Source organism: Amborella trichopoda, chromosome 8, assembly GCF_054954075.1.
Source record: "Amborella trichopoda isolate Santa Cruz 75 chromosome 8, AtrichopodaSantaCruz75HAP2 v2.0, whole genome shotgun sequence".
NCBI classification, from domain to species: Eukaryota; Viridiplantae; Streptophyta; class Magnoliopsida; order Amborellales; family Amborellaceae; genus Amborella; species Amborella trichopoda.
The window spans coordinates 5,361,322-5,382,891 of NC_142343.1; the positions used below are offsets into that span (position 1 = coordinate 5,361,322).

At 36.2% G+C, this 21,570-nt stretch overlaps 1 protein-coding gene across 4 annotated transcripts; it reads right to left on the minus strand.

The window, feature by feature from the left end:
* Positions 1-25: 25 nt before the first annotated feature.
* On the minus strand, positions 26-20,299 carry HESO1 (Nucleotidyltransferase family protein). Of its 4 annotated transcripts, none has more exons than XM_006846297.4 (10): positions 20,146-20,299; positions 10,933-11,097; positions 10,337-10,489; positions 9,157-9,335; positions 6,026-6,121; positions 5,708-5,777; positions 5,214-5,344; positions 1,901-2,011; positions 1,101-1,806; positions 26-221 (listed from the first exon to the last, which is right to left on the minus strand). In XM_006846297.4, exons 2-9 carry the CDS (start codon positions 11,093-11,095, stop codon positions 1,144-1,146), a joined length of 1,566 nt encoding a protein of 521 aa, XP_006846360.2. In that variant the 5' UTR covers positions 11,096-11,097; positions 20,146-20,299; the 3' UTR covers positions 26-221; positions 1,101-1,143. The 4 variants fall into 4 exon arrangements, with proteins under 4 accessions (XP_006846360.2, XP_088729598.1, XP_011624147.1 ...); XM_088873472.1 differs by having other exon boundaries at positions 26-289; XM_011625845.3 differs by having other exon boundaries at positions 10,933-11,106.
* Positions 20,300-21,570: the final 1,271 nt, after the last annotated feature.

Here is a 21,570-nt window from a genome sequence, read left to right on the forward strand (position 1 = left end):
CAAAAATAAAAAATAAACATGCAAATTTTCACAAAAAGCTGAAGTTTTTGAGTTATTACCCAGAGAAAACCTATGCTATTCTTTCTCCAATTTTCTTGTGGCAATTTTATATACAATCAAACATCTAAAAAACTCTCCAAAAGCTTCCAGATAACCTGTTCCCAAAAGAAAATCACCCCAAAAGACGAATGCTGCTCAAGACTGAATGCTGCCGTGGTGCCCTGTAGAGAAAGAGAAAAGGACCAAATATACCAGCCATTTAAAAAATGCCAGGTCGGCACGGCATTGCCTGGTCCAATCCGAGAATCAATTGGCCCCGTGTTGATTATGTCAATATATAAGAAATCGTCTGGGTCTAGAAGAGAAACGTCGATTTTCTACATTAAATTGGTGTTTTGCTACAGTAAAATGCCGTCAAACGCCATTTTGCAATAGTAAAAATGCTAACTCACCGATCTGGACTGATTTTTGGTCGGTTCACTGTTTTTCCACGTGTTATTTCACCGGTTCATTATTTTTTCCACACAGTAAAACATCAATCCATACCGCCGATTCATTGATTTGGACTAGTTTTTGCGATGTCCGATCAGGGTCATCGATCCATTTTTAAAATCACTAAAATATACTACTAATCAAGACCTCTCTCTCTCTCTCTCTCTCTCTCTCTCTCTCTCTCTCTCTCTGAAAAGAATAAACACAAGGACACGGTTTCTATGAGTTTATGTAGAAATGAGTCCCCTCTTAAAATTCTATTTTTTAGATGGATTTTTGGACTTTATTTTTACTGTTAAGGACATGGAATCTTCAACATAGAGATCATGAATATGAAAAAATAAATAAATTTTTAAAATTAGAAATAATAATTCTAGTAATAAAATATTTGGACTGTTAGTTTCAATAGTTTTTAGATGGACCACCTATATTTTCATGTTAGTGTGAATTGTTTTTAGATGGACCACTTATTTTCATCCATTTTTAAGATGGATGCTTTATACCTCGGGGACCGCAAATGTAGAAATGCGGTCCCCCGCCACATGAAACAATTTTTTTAACAAAAAGTTGCACAACACTCTGCTCAACCATTCTTGAAGGTAAATTACCTCAACCACATAAGTTCAACTGGTTTCAGCTTAAATCCACATCTTATGAATGATACTTTGGTAACCGTTGCTTGGGCCCTCCTCGTTGACTAGCGCTTTGATAATAGCCATTATTGCTTCGTGGAGTAGAAGAATATGGCCTGTTTACTGTGAGAGTATCATAGCTGCCGTGCCCCTGCAAATGCGAAACAAGGGGCCCACGCCTCTCTCCAGGCACAGTAGAAGAAGAATGTCTTGGCGAATTCACATTCCATGATGCGTCCCTCTGCAAATGCAAATTTGAAGATGAGGCCCTCTGTAAATGTACAATTGGTGAGGGCGCCCTCTGTGAATGCAAATTTGAAGGTCCCCTGTGTAAATGCAAAGTGGAAGAGGGTCTCTGCTGTAAATGCACAGTTGAAGAGGATGGTTCCATTCGTGAAGCATAGCCTGCATGCACTTGAGGTTGCCTGCTATTTAGATTGAGAAGACGCTCGAATTCATTGTGCATGTCATCGGCCCTCCTTTCAGGTGCACCCAACCCCATCAATGTTGCAGTTTCAGGCCTAATGAGCAGCTTCGCCAATGAAGTTCTGGAAGAACAGATTTTTCGGAATGGAGAGCGGAGGTCTCCACGTGTGTTGTTAAATGCATCGGATATCCTCAACAGCTCAAATGCTCTCACTGACCTTGCACAATTTGTGGGTTGCTCGAAGGGGTCTTCAATCTAAGAAAACTCAGGAGTTCATAGATAATGTCATTACATGTGAGAGAAGAAAGTAGTTGTTTGTGCTAAGAGAGAAACAGAGGGAGAGACGTACTACTAAAGGGTAGCTTTTCTTTGTCCAATCTCTCTTGGAGTACAAGTTTTCCCAACGTCCAGTGAAAGTGCAAATTGCTTGTTGTGATGACCGGGTTCCAATATCAGTGAACTGTAGGCCAAGCGTTCAAGTTGTTGCGAAAAATGAGCAGAAGTCAAATACAAAAATATTGAGTATGGGATTCTCTAGGCTACCTAAGTTACTTATATTCTTCTTCATGCCTGCACCCATATGTGGATTTTCATGCGTTCAAATACACATGTAAGAATGGAACCTTCTAAAAATAAGAAACAAAAGATTCAGATATGTGTAATGCAAAATCATCACAATTCATTACTATCCACATCGCATATTTAAGCCCTGTTTGGATGTTACTCAATCATATCAAAGAAATAGCCTTGCCTACCTTTAACAGCAATCCCAAAGAAACCATATTTGGTTTTTTAGGAACAGAGGAAAAAATCATGGTTTTTTCTTTTTAGTCTTACCGAAGTTTCCTCAATGTTTTGCAGCTAACCGAAATTTGCATCCCCTTTAAATAGTTTGGCAGATCAACCTGTGACTTATGACTCTTAAATTGGGAGATGAAAAAGGCACTGTCCCTAATTGATGAACAATTCCTAAAATTCATGCATCTAAACTTCCAATCAGAACCTAGATTTTAGAATACAAGGAGGAAATGAACCATAGGGAAGGAGACAATCCCTAATGTAAATAAGCTATGACAGAGCCTTCAAATTAAAAATGAAGGTGACTCTTTCTAGCATGTGTGGGAAGTCTTTTTTCTACAAATTGCCAGAGACTAGGTGCGATACATGGGCTTCCCAGTAGGTCAACATCCATGCAGTGCATGGTCACTTACTACGGAGTTCTAATTGCATCCGGTGAACCAGAACTTGTTTAAATTCATTGAGTCGTATAAGAACTTTTCACCATACCAATATCAAGAACTTTTTCTAGTTTTTCCAAAGCAATTGATACATTATTCAATATTGAATTTATTTACCTTCCTGAAATAGGTATACATTGAATCATAAGGGAGAACTTGATCTTTGATACACTAAACACAAACAAGGGCGTTATAATCCTACATAGGAGATGGCTACAGCAGTAACAAAGAAGATATACTGCTTGGGCATTTTTCCTCCTTATTAAGCGAATGGATTGATACCAAGGAAAAGGCACAAGTATGAACTCTAAAGAACGACAAAATTGTTCAGATGAGACAAATTTTACCAAGCAAACCAAAAAGCCAGACCCAATGGTTTTTATTCAAAAAAAGAAAAAAAGAAAAAAAGAAAAGAAAAAGAGGACCCAATGGTTATAAGTCCTAGAATATGAGAAAAGAGAGTTCTATAAGCATTACTTTCATAGCCCCATACAGAAAAACCAAAATCTACTTTTTCATCATCAGACTTGAAATGACAAACTATCTAAATTTGTATGATACTTCATCCACCGTAAGTTAGTAAACCTAAGTTTCCTACATATACAGAATGAGAACAACTATGGTGATAAGGAGCAGAGACAAATTGAACATTTCCTGAAATTGAAGATGGAGTTATGCATATATCCCATGTAACACATTGCTACACAAATAAAATAGAAAATGCTTTTATGCATTTTTCTACAGTAAAACGCTAACATTCTCAGTCAGGAAAAGGCTTTGATGATGATGCTGATGGTGAAAGCGCTAATATTCTTGATCGGACAGTCGAGAGTGTATCAGTGTTTTGACTTTTGTTTTTTTTTCTATCAATTGGTTTAAACTGAAACATTAGGCGTCCACACTTCCAACAAAGGAAACCTTGTTAAAAATATAGATAGGATATTTCAAATAAAATAAAATAATTAAAATACCCCTGAAACTTGCAGGAGTATTTTAGTCATTTTAGATTACTGGAAATATTGTTGTTTTATTTTTAATTGGAGTACCATTGTTGGAAATGTGGATGCCCAAATTCTCAACTTGATTGGATTTGTAAATAAAAAATAAAATTCAAATAGTGGATGCACTCTCAAACTCCTAATCAAGATCGGACGTTTGATATTGATCACTCCGTAAGGGCCGTAACCCGGTGCTTGTCCCACCTACGCAGGGTCCCGGGAAGGGTGAGCTGGAAACGGTCCTAACCTTTGGCTTTTTATGCATAAAGTGGCTTCTCTCAAGACTTGAATCCGAGCTCTTGCACTGGCTACCTAAGCCTTTTACTGTCACACCAAGTGACGGCCACTTTGATATTGATCACTCCATTGTAGGTAAATGCTAAAAGTGTTTTTTTGGTTTTTCTGAGCGTGCATGTGTCTCATGTATAAACATAAACCATATATTTTTATATCTTCACCTGAAGTGCCCCAAATTAAGCACCCCCATCTGTAGAACCCCTTGCTTTTGGATTTTGCTATTGGAAGCACTCGCTTGGGACTGAGGTGTGGCTCCTAGCAAGTGCCTTGTTTTCCTACATAAGGCAACTTGAGGGTACAATGGGTCTGGCTCGCTTGTTAAGTCATCTTCTGTCCAAGTTGCACTAGTTTGTTTAGTTAATTGAGTTTTAGCAACCAAATCCTTTTTTTGTACGTGCACATATTCAAAGATTTCACTCTTCTTCAACACTTTGCCAATCTAACTACTATAAATCTGAAACCAATTCAAAACCTTCTTTAAGGTTGCAATGGTTCAAAAAAACGAAAAAGAAAACCTTCTTTAAGGTTGTATGGGACTGCTTAACGCTAACTTAACAGCCAACCACAATTCTAACACACTTTAAAATGTCCCTCCCATTAGGAATCCTAAAAATCAACTCCTAGAATAGAAAGAGCACCTTTCTCCACTAGAGAATACTAAAAAAAGCACCAACCACTAAATTACAAACTACAGTCAAATCTAAGCTTCTACACAAGTGAAAAAGAATCAGTCTTTGTATTTACAAATAATTTAATCCTGGAACTTCTATAAAGGAAAATTATAAAAAATATAATTTAATAGACCATGATGCCTTCACAGTTCCAAGACTACCATGAAGGCTATTTTTGTCTACTCACCCAAAAAAGGGGTATGGATGAGGTTGTGGAAAGTTTGGGGTTTATTTCTAACAATCCAAAAATTAAGGTATATTTTTGATAATTTTCCTAAAATTATCAAAACACACCTCTATATGCATATAAATTAAGGAGCACTTTTCCTTCCAGGCCCCATCTATCAAGGAATATAAATACCTTTCCAGGGCCCAAAAAATTGAGAACCAAACTACTTTCAAGGGAACAAATATATAAGAGGAGCTGAAACATAAATCTTAGTAGTGAGGAATTTTACCTTCTCAAAGAAGGACACAAAAAGTTCAGCTAGTGAACTTTTGTTTGCTTGGTTGAAGCCTTGTGCCCTTAGCCGATCTATCTTTTCATTGCAACTATGCTCTATATCTCTCTTATATGCACTTCCAACTCCTATGCAAGAAAAACCACAGGAATAATTTGCAGAAGACATTATTAAAAAGCTAACCATAAAGAAAGTTGCAATGTAATACACAATGCATAAACTTCAGAAAGTATACCCTATTTGACAATCCAAGAGGCATTCCCTCATTCCGGATGATAGACAGTAGCAATGGGCCCAAGGGTACACTGCCTCATATATAATCTCCACAGCCTATCATCTGGACCACACACAGATGATCCCCCTTGGAGTACTGTGCCATACCCCAATGGATCATGTATACTATCCCAATAAACAATTTAGAGGTTCACAAAAATCATTTGACATACAACTTAACAGGCATCCACCAGCTTGTTGATCGAAGAGGCACTCACCTTTAAGATCTTCCACCATATTTCCCCCATAGATGTCCCTCAATGGAGGTAATATAGAAGGGCTGCATGTCTGAAAAGGTCAATTTTGAATGTCAAACCAAGACTTTCTGGGGAACAAATTATAAGGATTGCATGTACATAAATCTAGATCTAAAAGGTAAAAAAGAAAAGAAGGCGCCAATCCAAAAGTAGGAAAAGAATGCATCAAATAAGCACCAATCTAGAAGCAGGAAATGAATGCATGAAGTATATATTGTCCTATTAACCAAATTTTGAATAAGATTAGATGAAGACTATCAAAATAAAAGCCATAATCACCTGCAAATGAAATATGACCATCAAACAGAGCGCATATGAGTTCAAACTTCCATTTTTTGGATCATTGATTTTATGTGCTTTTGCCCATTCTTTGACCTACACAAGAAAACAAAATGAACCAGTACATTTGTATTCCTTTATGCAAGATGTGCCAAAAAAGCCAACAACCAAATGAACCAGAAGAATTTTGTCCATGGTATATATATATATATATATATATATATATATATTTTTTTTTCCAATATAATCATCATCATCATCATAATGGCCTTTTCCCAATTAATTGAGGTTGGCTACATAAATCCTGGTCTGTCATTTTGCTCCATTAAGGGTCATACCCTCAGTGAGGCCATAAGTCCCAATATCTTTTCTTACTACTTCCAACCATGTCCTTTTGGGTCTACCTCTTGCCCTTTTAAGCCTTCCACTTGAACTAACTTGCACCTCATAACAGGTGTTGTACTGGGTCTGGGTCTGTGCCTACCCCTTACCCTTTTAAGCCTGTCACTTGAACTAACTTCCATTCTTTGGATCATTGATTTTATGTACTTTTGCCCTTTCTTTGACTTACACAAGAAAACAAAATGAACTCGTTCAATGTGTATTCCTTTATGCAAGATGTGCCAACAAAGCTAATAACCAAATGAACCAGAAGATTTTTGCTCATGGTAGAGTTTTTTTTCAATATAAGTATCATCATCATAGCCTTTTCCCAATTTATTGGGGTTGGCTACACGAATCCTGGTCTGTCATTCTGCTCTATTAAGGGTCATATCCTCAGTGGGGCCATAAGTCTCCATATCTTTTTTGACTACTTCCAACCATGTCTTTTTGGGCATACCTCCTATCCTTTTAAGCCTTCCACTTGAACTATACCCGTGCCTCATAACAGGTGTTGTACTTAGGTCTGCGGCACACATGACCAACCTACCTAACTCTCTCTCATCTTATCGCCTATTGGTGCCACCCCAAATTTTCCTACATGAATTCTTTTCGAATTCTATACCTTCTTGTCTTGCCACTATCCATCTGAATATCCTCATCTCTGCTACACTCATTCTACGGGTATATTGTTTTTTGTCCACCCAATATTTCTCCCCATAGAGCAAAGTTGGTCTCACAGCTGTCCTATAGAACTTTGCCCTTCAACTTCATTGATATGTGACAATCGCATAAAATTCCGGTTGCACATCTCCACTTCGCCTACCCAACTCTAATTCTTTGTACGACATCTTCCTCAATCTTTCCATTTTTCTGGATTATCGACCCAAGATATCGAAAGTACGCCCTTTTTGACACTTCCTAGCTGTCAATCTTAACTATTTCCTCGTTTCTACTCCTATTATTACTAAGCTTGAATTCCATATACTCTGCTTTAGTCCGGCTAATTTCAAAACTTTTAGATTCTAGAGTATCCTTCCAAAGTTCTAACTTTATATTGACACTGTTTCGGGTCCCATGGATCAAAACTGTTATCTACAAACAATACACACCACAATACCTCATCTTATAGGTGCCTAATTATATCATCCATAACTAAGACAAAGAGGTACGGGCTCAATGCTGACCACTAATGTAGATCTATTATCACTGAAAACTCATTCATCTCTCTTATAGTTATTCATACACTAGTTCGTGCTCCATCATATATATTTTTCATCAAGTTGATGTAGTGTCCAGAGATTCCTTTCTTTTCCAATACCCACCAAATCAAATCTCGAGGTACTATCATAAGCTTTCTCTAGTTCAATAAAGACCATGTGGATATCTTTTCCTTTCACTCTAAACTTCTCAATCAGTTGCCTAATTAGGAGAATAGCCTCGGTTGTTGACCTCTTTGGCTTAAACCAAATTGGTTTTCAAATACACTCGTTTCATGCTTTAGTTATTGCTTAATCACTCTCTCTTAAAGCTTCATAGTATGACTCATATGCTTGATCCCTCAATAGTTCACACAATTCTGTATATCTCATTTATTCTTGTAAATAGATATCACAATATTTTCCTTCCATTCGTCTGGTATTTTCTTTGTTCTCAACATCTCGTTGAACAACTTTGTCAGTCAGTCAATGCCAATCTCCCCCATGCACTTCCAAACCTCTATCGGGATACTATCTGGTCCTAAAGCCTTTCCTACCTTCATCCTATTCAAAGCTTCTTTCACTTTCAATATCTTAATCCTACGAATGTACCTATGACCTATGCTTTCATTTATACCAGTGGTTCCTTCTACCCTTATATTCTTATTGTGTTCGTCATTTAATAATTTTTTAGAATAAGCTCTCCACCTTTTGTTGACCTCTTCATCCTTCACCAAGACCCTTTGATCCTCACTCTTAATGCATTTAATATGGTCTAGATCCCTACAATTTTTCTTTCTCATTTTCGCTAATTTGAAGATATCTTTTCAACTTTTCTTATTTCCATATTATTGTATAGATTATCATTTGCCTGAAGTTTAGCCTTACTTAATATTTGTTTGGCATCTTTCTTAGCATTTTTATATTCTTCTAAGTTTTGATCGTTTCTATTACACTGCCAAGTTTTATAACATGATCATTTTTCGTCAATGGCCTTCTAAACCTCATCACTCCACCACCAAGTTTCCTTATTGAAATTTCTTTTCCTCCTAAAACTTCTTTTGCTACTTTCTTATCACTGTCAACCATGTCATTCCATATAACATGACCTCATGTTTAGAGTTCTATTTTCCTAATTTAACTAATTTATCCCTAAATAAGTCTATTTTCTCATTTTTTAAATTCCACCACCTATTTCTTAGATACCCATTACTTTCACCCCTTTTCTTCCATGTCTTTATCTAGACATCCATAACATGAGCCTGCATTGGCCAGTCAACTCTCTCCTGAAATAACCTTGCAGTTTTTACAAGATGGTCGATCTACCTTCTTAACTAGGAAGAAGTCTATCTGGCTTTTATGTGATCTACTTTTATAGGTTACTAAATGTTCATCTTGCTTTTTAAAGTAAGTGTTTGCTATCGCTCGGTCGTAGGCTATAGCAAAATCTTGAATAGCCTCACCGATCTCATTTCTTTCCCCAAACCCATATCCCCCATGTACCCCTTCATATCCTCTATTATCCTCTACTTTTTTCAATATAATACATACCAATAAGACTATATCATGGAACCTTCCATCTATATGAGAGATCCACAGCAGAAATTTGGACTTCAAAAGTCCCTCACAATTGCCAACAGAAACATCACAAGAAATATGATGTCTATTGCTCTCAAAAATAAGAAGAGGGACCCTGGCTTGTGGAATGAACTGAATGTAATGCGCAACACCTGCAATCACATCATAGAAGTTTAAAAACTCAATAAATTTGAAAACCATATCACGTATATAAAAAAGCTCTAATATTTTAGACTTCAAAGATAATATGTCGACTGGTATCACACAATGTCATCAGATCCAAAAAGTAAAACTTCAGGTAAAAAGTGAATGTGTTGCATATCTTGACAAAAAAACTAGATAACAGTAGAACTTCCCAACATTGTTTTTGTTTCTTTTCAAGAAATCAACTGAATATGGAGATCATTAATAAGAAAATTATTAAGAAGGAATCCAGAAAATTAAAATTCCAGTGTGAGAATTATTCAGCAAAATTATATCAGTGTTGCATGAGCACAAGTATGAAAACTTGCACCTGTATGTTTTCCTGTATTGCGCATGAGAGAGAGTCATGCATCTCAAGGTTAAAATTGGAATTGAAGTATTGAAAATCAACGGTAGTCGTAAGGGATAGCAAGCTTTAACAAGAAACAGGCGCAGGAAGAACATGGAATCATGGAAAGATGGACACCTGTAATCCAGACTGCAGGGAAGATAAACTTGCATATTTAAAAATACTGCTCATTTGAAAAACTGGATAAAAATAATGCAATTTATTAATGTGGCAAAAATGGCTATAAAATTCTGAATGAGCCATTTTGAATATCAATGAATACACAACACAGTGCTTCCACTAGTGTCACGATCTCTCAGTGCCCTTGACACACACACACACACATGGTGAGAGGCAAATTCTACAGCTAACAGTCTGGCAAGAGAAGGGGTAACCCTCCCCCCATCCTAGTGACCCAGCACATACCTCCTCCTTTTCCCTGAACTGCATACTTTTTGTAGTCCCATCCAAACACAATCTTGTAATGAAAATTTTTGTCATACCCTATACTTCATGTTCTTTAAGCTTAATCAAATTGTATAAGTTTACACTATTAGTACAAAGAATCTTTTATCAGCCCGGAAAAGGAACCAATTAAAGCTAAAATAATCAATAGGCTACCTGTCCGCTGAAGTACATCCCTTAATTGCTTCAAAACATTCAGCTTTTTTGATTTTGAAACATCTGAGACTGCCAACTCAATGGAAATATCCAAATCACCCCATCTGGAATACAGCTTGGATACATATGATCCAAATGGTTGGACAGAAGAACCTGCTTGAGTCGATAAAAGTCAAATGCCCACACCACCAAAAAAGGGATTTTTCTTCCAGATTTTTAATGACAAGAATTATTCAATTTCAACAGACTTGCAAATAGGGGCCTACATGAATCTAGAGTCAGCTTATTTACATGGCCATATCTAAGTATTTATTTGGCCCATCAAATTGACCATCAAGTATTAAACCTCCAATCATGACCCTCATGACCATCACAGGACTAACTCTTGCACAATGTGATCAAATTCACACGGATACAAGAACAAAGAAACATAACCTAGAAGCACTTATGTGCTTTAGGTATCCAAATCCTACTTCACAAAGTAATCCTACTCCACAAAGTCAAACACTCAAACTGCTACAAGGCAGACACACAAACTAAAATTAGAGCTAAACCCATATTAGAACAAAAAATAGAAGTGAGTATGCCAAATATACCTTTCAAACTTTGCAGACAAGTAAGGCTAGTTGCAATATCAGATATGACGTCAGCCCTTCTGATTTGATCATCCTCGTCTGGTGTGATAAGAGAAAGAAGGTCTTTCAAGAAAGATCCTAAAATGGCATAATCCCTCGGAAATGGATTGCGAGGATCCATCATACCTGCAAACACTGAAACTAGAAATATTCAGGATGGTCTTCAACAGATGCAGGTATTTTCATTTGAAATAAAACATACAGGGTTCTTCAGATTCACATGTTTGTAACTAAAATATTCTATAAGCATGCAAATATGAACAATGTCAAAAAACAAATTACAGTCTAATTTTAAATAAGTAATTAGCTCCAATATCCTAATAACATTAATGTTTAAACTAGGTAAAGTATATTATTGCTCAGCCAAATGCCTAAGGAGATAATAATTTATGAGGTTCTTTCATTCACCTTTTCTATGATTGGTAACAACAACAATAGTACCAGGTGATAGCAATGACCAAATTGAGGGGCAGAAGAAAAGAAACAAATAATCAACCAAAAGCTCTCGCAGTCACATGTACATCTAATTCTCCTTATAAGAAAAATCAGGAGGAAAATATTTATTATGTGCATTGCCAAGCCAGTTTAAAAGCGAAGGCATCAAACACTTGAGACAGATAAATGGGGCAAGTACAATGAGTTGCTTATACTAAGAGAGAGTATAATGAGCCCTTGGTCTCATTGTCATATATGATAGCACTCAAGCCCAATGTGTTTAGCGCAGCCATAGAGATACGAGATTGCAAGGCAAACCTGATGGCACTAATGTGTGTGTGGGTATTGAGAGGAAAAATGGATACGTCAAGTGATTTCACAATGAAGCAGACAAATTGAGATGTATATAGTGGGAAGAGAAGAGAAGAAAACAAAAACATCAAACTGGTGAGGCATCTAATCCAACAAAAAGGACTCTCCTACTATTTCCAGCATGTACTAGTGAATATGCTATGTCATTCACGATGTCACATGGGTATGGGTATGGCTATGGGTATGGGTATGGGTATGCGTATGGGTATAGTTATGGGTATGGGTGTTGGTGTTAGACAGCAGTAGAGTGATTTCATGCAATAGTTTCATAGTGATATAGTGAAACTGCTGAACCAATTTCCTGCAGTAATTTAGGTCCACCTTCCAGCCATCCAATCTTTGATCGGACGGTTGAGATTGCAGATTAGTATATATGTCATTATTATTATTTTAAATTCAGTTTGGGATGAAAGTTTGAGGGTATGTTCATCTCATTTAGGCCACCTAAAAATAAGAAAAAACATTCAACAAAATTGAAAACAATTATGAAATTTTTATGAGTATTTTGGTCATTTTATTTTAAATTGAATCATTTTATTTATACATATGTTTTTAGCTTTTTGTGGATGAAGAGTATAACACAAGTTTGAGCTAACTCTGATTTGCAGAAAAATAATTAAAATTTGAAAACTGGTACACACTCTTAGCATTTGATCAAGCTTAGAAGGCTGGGAGGTGAGATTAGCCCACTAGTTGATAGCTACACAATCTGGGCTGATCTGACGGTCACGTCCTCATTTCGTAATATAATTTTAATATTTTTTATAAAAATCTAGATCACATGAAATTTGAAGCGTTCATTCTTCTCATCAAGGCGCACTTGAAAAGTTTTAGGGGTATTTTGGTAAATTTATTTTTTACGAATTATTTTTTTGATATTTTAATAGATTCTCCTACTTTTAAAAAATATACACTTCAAATTTCAAGTGATTTGAATTTGTAGAAAAACAATTAAAATTCAAACACAAAATGCAATCGTGACCATTGATCAGCCCAGATTCAATTTGGGTCATTGGGCTTACAGTGTGGCTATTACCTAGTAAGTTAACAAGATCTTTTCTCATATATATGTCTAAATATATATATGGAAAACTCTTCCCAACGCCTATAGGAAAAAATGAACAGTGATTTCACCTACCCTCATCACCATCCAAACTTCATCGCATGGTCACAGTTGTCCGGTAGTGTTTCAATTTTCATTTTTTTTTCTACAAATCCAAATTACTTGAAATTTGGAGCATATGTACATTTTAGTGAGGCCACCTAATAAAAATATGAAAAAAATAAATCGTAAAATATAAATTGACCAAAATACCCCCAAAAATTTATCCGGGTATTTTGGTCAATTTATATTTTGTGAATTATTCTTTTCATATTTTTATTAGGTACGCCTCACTAAGATGTACACACGCTCCAAATTTCAGATTATTCCGATTAGTAAAAAAAATGAAAATTGAAACACTACCGAACAACTGTGGTCGTGTGATGAAGTTTGGATGGTGTTGAGGATATGCGAAATTACTGTTCATTTTCGCCTATACGCGTTTTGTAGTGTCTTCCTATATATATATATATATATATATAAAGATATGAGCTTGTCTAGAGTTAACAACCCCTCAACATATAAAGGTTAATGTTAGAATGTGTTATGATGGGTATATTTATCAAAACATCATTTATTTTTGTATAAAAATTGATTTATACATAGCTTAATCATTAAGTAAGAGTAAATTTGAAATTTTCACTAAAGTACAATGGTATTTTGAAAGTTAGTGTGGTGGAACTTTATATGTATAATACCCATGTCCTTTAGCAAAATTTTCAACATTATCCGTATAAAAATGAAAAAAGTACCCATTGTCTTTTAGTGATAATTACACATACATTCTTACTTGATAAGCAAAATACCAAAATATATATATATATATATATATATATATATATTTTTTTTAAACCATATAATTAGCAAATCCACCATTCTCGATATGTTCTAACATTAACCTTGGTATTCTGAAATGTTGTGAATTGTAGATTATCCATATATATATATATATATATATATATATCGAGGGAGAGAGGGAGAGAGAGAGAGAAAGAGAGGGAGATATGAGTGTTTTCATGCAAAAGTTTCATCATCATCCTCAAAGCCTTTTCCCAACTATTTGATCTAAGAAGCGCGAGGACCTTAAACGTTCCATTAACCCCTCCCAGGCTCGGGTAAAGGAGGTGGGTCGTGCTAGCTAGGCACCGACGCAACACTTTGCCAAAACTTTTCATTTCATGCAAAATTTTAATAGATAGTCATATACTCAAGGCATTCATTTAAGAGATCATGTTGAGAGCCTCTGTATGACCCCAAATTTGCACACTTTATTCATCCCAATAACCAAAAGAATTGAATTTTCATCCAAGAAAAGGTGCAAATAAATCTTGCTCCAACAATGAATGTAGGTCATCCATTTGATGGACATTTAGATCTAGGCCTTTAAGAACACAAAATCAATTTTTTTTCTTTTCTAAAATTGCTCATATGATGATGATGAGGCTATCTATGATATCTGGGGTACAGAAATTGCCCTTGAGGCCCAGATAATGACTCAGCAAATGGACGGCTTACATTCAGTGTGTTTATAAAAAAAAAAAAAACATCTTTTAGGCAGCTCTTTTGAAATTTTTGTTTTTTGAGATTATTCATCAGAATGAAAAAAAATGAATATTTAAAATGTGGGGATCAAACAAATGCATCAATGTGGTTTTTGAAGGTGCAGATTCATTATATTATTATGAAACTGTTTCGTGAAATCACACCCCATGGGATTTCATGAAATCACACCCCATGGGAAAAAGATCGTATGAACCAACCAACCTCTAGCACTTTTAGGCTGAAAAAGCCCCACACTGAAGGAGAAAATAACATTCAGATTTGCATGTTAGTAAAATATTCTTTTCTAAAAAAGGAAGAGGTCCAATGGACCCCAAATCTTGCGTACCTGTAGATCTCATCCGGGTGCTCCAATGTCGTGAGAAAAACAATATCAACAAGGTGAGGTTAGTCTGCGTCCCAAGATGCATTCGTCCACCATTCCAAAATCCATCACGGAGATGCATTGAAATTCCAAAATTCTACATAGCTATTATCTCAACCTCCACAACCATGGATCCTCAAATGGTCCATATTATACTTTTCCTTTTGGATCATTTATTTCAGTTCTTCATAGATCATCAGATCTGCATTTTTTTAAGCTCCGAATTCATGGATTTAAGAAAATAGATTTGTAAAGATGATCTGGATCAAATCCCTAAGTAGGTGAAAACTAGGGTGGACCCATGAGCCCTAGGGGACGAATGACAATCTTTCCATATTAAAATAATTAACTATAGAAATATATTACAAGATTCTTTTGGGAGACAAATTTGCACATAATGAGAAGAATCCGAACATGTTGGTCCATGTGTTCAATGCTCAAGAATCCTTCCTTCAGGATTCTTCACAATGGAGAATCCAGCTATGTCCATGTGAGGAGGTGAAACAATGGGGCCAGCAACTTACTAAGAGAAGACGACCACAAAGGGAGAATTTAGAGAGAGAAATGGTGGGAGAAGCCTCACCACAATGCTACAGAAAACTGTTAAAATCAAAATAAAACTACATTATTCATAGCCCCCCAAATTGGCACGTCCCACCCTTATATGCCTATTAATGCCCTTTACAAAAGCCCACAAGGTCTTAAGTATATTCCAACTCCCAATCCTAGGAATTCCCCCTCGTTGACTCTCTCTTACACCAAGACTTCTTGAAACTCTCTATTGCTCCATTTAAGGCTTAAGAAAACTAGCAGTCCTAGTTGGACTCATGGGTTCCAATTTGTCCTGCATCACCGTGTCATACCTGAACCAGTATCCAACTGGGTCCCATATGGCACAAAGTTTAAGGTGAAGAAACCATGAAACACAGGTCATTGGCTGTTTATGACAGTTACTGGAAAGTGATTGGCTTCTCTCAACAAAAGATTAACCTCTGTATTGTATGTGAGATGTGAATGATTTAAAGAACATACACAACCTGTGATCACGAACAAAGCTTCTGTTGTATTGGCATCTCCAAACATAATCAATGTGAGTAAATCCCAAATAATCTCTGATGACACCCAACGCCAGCTGGCCCAGGATTACCGTGAGTGCTCCCATCAAAGTTGACTTTAAGTAACCCCAATTGGAGGTGCCACCCACAAAAAGCATGAAAAGCATGCTCCAACACTCGACTATTTGTCAGTTGTCACCACTGACTTATTTGCTCATTAAGTCCATTGCATGGAAACCTTTGAATTCCTTACTAGCAAGGGCCCAGAAAATGATCATATCTCTAGATTTCCTACAACACCGGTTCTTGAAAACTCCTCCCTAAATATCCATCTGCTCCGCTCTAACTGTAAGCGCCATAAAATGCCAATGAGGCTGAATTTCCACAAGGTACTTTCTTTTTATGCGAATGGGTAATATTTCCAATTGGCAACCACCGCCACTGTTGATCTTGGGAAAAACCAATTTTCCTCAAAGAGGCCCATGGATAAACAAGTAGTCCCCTGTCTCTTCCTCATCCATGCACATGAGGCATATGTAGGGGAAATGTATACCTTAATGCGGTAGGCATGCTGTAGGTGGTCTCCAGCGAGCTGGTAATCTGATGGTACCAGCCACCTAAAGCATAAAACTCTAGAGGGTGCCAAGATGTCCCATACCAACCTTCCTAGGGAGGCCTCCATTCTTTGAGAGACAAAGCTTGGTACAAAATCTTCCAAGTCTATCGAAGTAAGATCTAGGGATGTAGATGGAGTACAATCATTTCAAGAGGTAAAAAGGCTTCGATATCCCTTGATCATCTTGGTTTCTGCAGAAGATTGGGCACCACACAACCCCCCCATCTACTCTGCTATAGCACTGTTTAACTATCATCTCAGGCAGAAGACTTATTTGAAAAAGTCCTAAAAAGCGTTCCAGGGTGGGGGGAACACAATGTGTCATCCCAAAATAAAATCCAATCTGCTCCTCTAGTTCTCATCCAAATTCCTTTCGAACACATAAGCAACTGAAGCTATACCATACCAGATGGTTGAGATTCTTGAGCATCTATTAGGGTGCTGATTTTCCATCCATTTCTTTCAAAACCATATTTAGCAACAATCACCTTTTTCCATAACGCTACATCCTCATAGCTAGACCTCCAATGCCACTCTCCAAATATTCAGGTGTCTCAAACCAAGCCCCCTGCTTCTAATTAACTAAATGGAGCTTTTGAGTATCACTATTGCCTTGCTATAAACTTTGTATGCACTTAAGCTTCTCTATAATTGCACAAGATGCTTGGAAAAGGAACATGTATGGAGCTAAAGGCGACCTCGATCAGTGTTACCTTTCTAGCCATAGAGAGAAACATTCCTTTCCTAGAGGCCAATCTTTTCTCCACCCTATCAATAACTGGATCCCATATGGTTTCGTTACATCTACCAAAACACAGAAGCAAGCCCAAGCATCTACCTGCTTGGAAATTCTTTTACTTTGCATTACAATGCAATCATCGGTTGATTTAAGCAACGATATGAGAAATTTTCATCCAATATAGCACTGTTACTCATGTCTACTGTTTGGGGAGTATCTATTTTAGAAACACAAAGGGCGTGAGCTTTAAATGATCAAAGGTAGCCCCACAAAAAATAACAATATCGGCAAACTGAAAATGGGTGATGAGGGGCTGCTTCAGGCTTGCCTAAAACCATCAAAGAGACCAAATGAGCACGTAAAAGTTACTGACTTAACATTTCTTCCATGATTGTAAAATTGGAAAAGGGGGATCTGCTGATCTGAGCCCTCTCAGGCTTGCAAAGAAGCCTTTGGGAGATCCATCAACAGGGATGGAGCATAGTTCTTGGGATTGGGAGTGGGAACAGTACCGAGATCGGGTTCAGGAGGGAGGGACCATGAAATGCTAGAAGATCCATATGTTTGGGAACGTCATCCATACAATGCACATGTTAGGGATTGACATCCTCAAATGTTAGGGATCGAGATTCGAACCGTTTGGGGATCTTGAGCCAACTTTTTGGGGATCTTGTAACCAACCTTAAAGTGTATAATAATCTAGGATTGTGTATACTTTTTAAAGTAGGGATCTCATTACTGATAGCAAGCAAGCAATAGTTGTGTTGCTAGTTGGCTATAAACAAAGAAAATCAACAGTTTGGTTGCTGTCTTGGTCATTAAGGTTGGGATCGAGATCCCTAAAAGCAGGAATTTGGATCCCTGTCAGTGGGGTTCGAGATCCCAAAATTTAAAAATTGAGATCCTTGAGAGACCCGTTCCGAGAGCGACAGAATCGAGATCCTAGAAGGGATCGCCTACCGAAGTAGGAGATCCTGGTAATTATGGGATGGAGAAAGAAGTCATGGCCACACGAGCAAGCATCCAACCAATCCACCTCTGTCAAATAGGACATCAGAGTACTCAAATAGCATGCCTTCTCTAATCCAAGTTGAGTACCCCTGGTCTAACTTCCTTTGTATCTTGAATCAATACGCTCATTTGCCAACAAAGCACCACTTAAGATGAAACCAAGAGATCATCAGTCCTAGTGCCCTCCTCAGCCTCATTGCAAGTAACATAGCTAGAATCTTATCCACACTTCCCACAAGGCTAATGGGTTGAAACTCTCTCACATTTTCAGCCCTTCAACCTTAGGTATGATTGTGATAAAAGTAGCATTCAAAGCTTTATCTAGTACACCACTCTGGGGAAAATTAGCGAAATTTTCCACAAGATCTGAAATTGTCCCAATTGTCCTGAATGAAAGGCGCACTATATCCATTAGTGGGAGCTCTATCACGACCCAACAAGAATACAGCCCCTTAATCTCTTCTTCAGTAAATGGTCTTTCCAACTCATGTCTTGTGTCGAAATTGTGTCAAAAAAAGAATAAGAATTAATATCTTTGCTATCAGCAAGCATAGAAGTAGAATTGGAAACAAGAAATGCAAGTCGCGAAGAAGTTGTTCTAGCCCAGCCACCTCATTGATGTTGAGAAAGAAATTAAACAACATCAAGGAAAGAAAACTACTTAATTAACTATACTCACTAGTAATAATTGGTGAAATTGGAATTGACTTTGTCGATGTGGCTATGGAGTACAGATAAAATTTTTCCCTTTCTTTTCTGTTTTCTAAGTAACATTATTCAAAATAGAAACCAATGATGTTTTTAAGTGCCAAGAATCGAGTACTTAAAACATTTTGCAGAGCAAGATAGTATCCAATGATTAACTCTTCTCTAAAGACCCTTTTCTTCCTCGAGCTTCAAATGCCTCATACAACATAAGGATCCATAAATAGGTCTGCTGACCTCAATGATCTCCTCCATTACATCTTCAAGCTCCAAAAGAAATAGTCTCTCTTGTCTTGCGAAATTATGTTCCACGAATTGCTTTTTACAAAAGCGACACCTTCAAAACCATGTGTATCCTACTCGCCAAAGCTCGCATCCCGTGTGAGTCACTAGCATCAAGCCTTCTGCTGTACTTAAGGAGAATAGAGAGTTGGTAAGTTTTTTGCATGTTTCTTTCTAACACGTTCACGGAGAACTAAACAGAGACAATATCTTTTGCCAATGTTGGGTCCATAGCAAAAGATCAACTAGTGTAACTCCCTTCTCTCACTATAACTCAAAGAATATGGTGTACCATGACCCTAAACCTAGTACCCCTTTCTTGTTCAGCACTAATATTACCTAATTAAAAAGCATTCGCGTGTTTTGATAATTTGAGAGGTTTTGATAATTTGAGAGGTTTCTCCCCTCATATTCCCGTAAGTAATTCTTTTAGTGAAGAAGAAGTAGCTCTTTCTGTGTTATTTGCGTGATATTTTGGCCATTGATTTTCCAATGAATGAGATATTACACAGAATTAGTACTATAATTCACTCATGGATATTAGATTTTATCACAATGTCAACAATTCCATTCAACATGTATATGATCAGTATTCTAGCCATGCCCAAATAACAGAGCCCACTTACAAAAATAAAACACTGAGTGACCCTCATATGCACCACTCGAAAGAGCAAAAGAAAGGGAAAATAAAATAAAATCGAAATCATCTGTGCCAGTCGAAAGAGCAAAAGAAAGGGAATTTTTTTAAAATTAAATTAAATTTTTCTTTCCTCAATCTAACTTTCACAGAGTAGCATTATTCCATGCAACATTGAACCTCGTATTAAAAAATTAAAAAAATTAAAACACTACCCTAGCAGGTATAATTATCAAAAAATCAAATGTTGCAGAGAAAACTTCCATGAATTACCGAAAAAAAACAAAATCACGTACCTTCTACTACAGTTTCGCCACGAAATAATCCAGACAAGGCTTTGATGGTATTTGAAATTCATGAACCAGAGAGAAAAAAAGTATTTTCTCTCCCATTTTAAGAGAATGAATTAATTCATATTTAATCGCAGAGACAGGGAGAGGACAGAAGCGCAATTTCCTCTTGTGAAGAGTTGGATTATATAAGGTTCTTTTGTTTATTATCCAAAAGCTTTTATGCTCCCACGTCATCGTACTACCTATTTACTCCCTCGGGTAAAATCTAATCGTACAATAATTTTAGGAAGGAAAAAGTTTATATAATCTTACAACCTTAAATGTAGAATTAAGGATGCATATAAAAAATCCATCGAAAAAGATTGTTTTGATGTAAAAAAACCTTCCAATTGATCATCTCGATATTGAGATATAAAAATATGAAAAAAAAATAAGATTTTGAGTGCAATAAAAAATGCATTTTGCAACACATTATCTAAACAGTCCATTTTCAATATTTTCATATGATATGTATATAGATCTACTTGATTTTAAGTATTTTTGAAGTTTTAAATTTTATAATTTAATATGAAAATAGATTTTGAGATACTTTTAAGAATTTTTTACATCAAAATTACATATTATGATAAAATTTAGAGGTACGCCTTGGACTATTTAAGGTTGCAACCTTATAGGAAAAACTTATTAAAACTACAATAAGTTCAAGAAAGAGAAGTTCTAAATTACGCTCTCTATGTGCCTGAACAAAAAATATTGTCCTAAGATTGACGGGAAACCGACCAAATTTTTTAGGAGTGACTTAAGTGTCAGAGAATTGAAAATTCAAATTTAATCATTTATAAATAGGTTTGTCTAGAATTAACTCCTCAAAATATAAATATTAATGTTAGAAGGAGTTGTGATGGCGTATTTATAAAAAAAAAAAAAAAATGTGGTTTCTATAAGGCATAGGCTTTATGAAAATAAAATAAAGCCTCACTTCAAATCGTCGCCCGGAAAGTACTTTCAGCGACAAAAATCTCTATGATCGCTCTAAAATCAATTTCCAACACTGACAATATAATTTGAAACTTAAAAAATGGTACAAATCTTACGGATATGTGAACACTTGTTTTTTAAAAAAAATGGACGTTCTAGATAATTTGTTACAATATATACTATTTTTAGAGTTTGAAATCTTAATTTTTTTTCACAACCATAATGTTAAAGTCGAGATGAATGATTTAAAGATTTTCCAATGCTTGATTGTAATTTTCGATGAGTTATGAAGTTAGGATTTGCTTATTCTAATAGGGTTGTAGCCCTATCTAACCGTTTTTCATTAAAAAAAAAAAGTATTTTTGTTTAAAATTTTTAATAGGTGATTTAATCATTAAGCAATTACAACTTTTAAAGTTTTATAAAAATACAATATTATTTTGGAAGCTA

Coding starts and splice junctions, on each gene's coding strand:
- HESO1 (XM_006846297.4), bottom strand. CDS start 11,095: ATGATGGATCCTCGCAATCCATTTCCGAGGGATTATGCCATTTTAGGA. Junction 9,336..10,336: donor GGATGTACTTCAGCGGACAG/GTAGCCTATTGA, acceptor ATGTGATTGCAG/GTGTTGCGCATTACATTCAG. Junction 1,807..1,900: donor AGAAAAGCTACCCTTTAGTA/GTACGTCTCTCC, acceptor GAGTTTTCTTAG/ATTGAAGACCCCTTCGAGCA.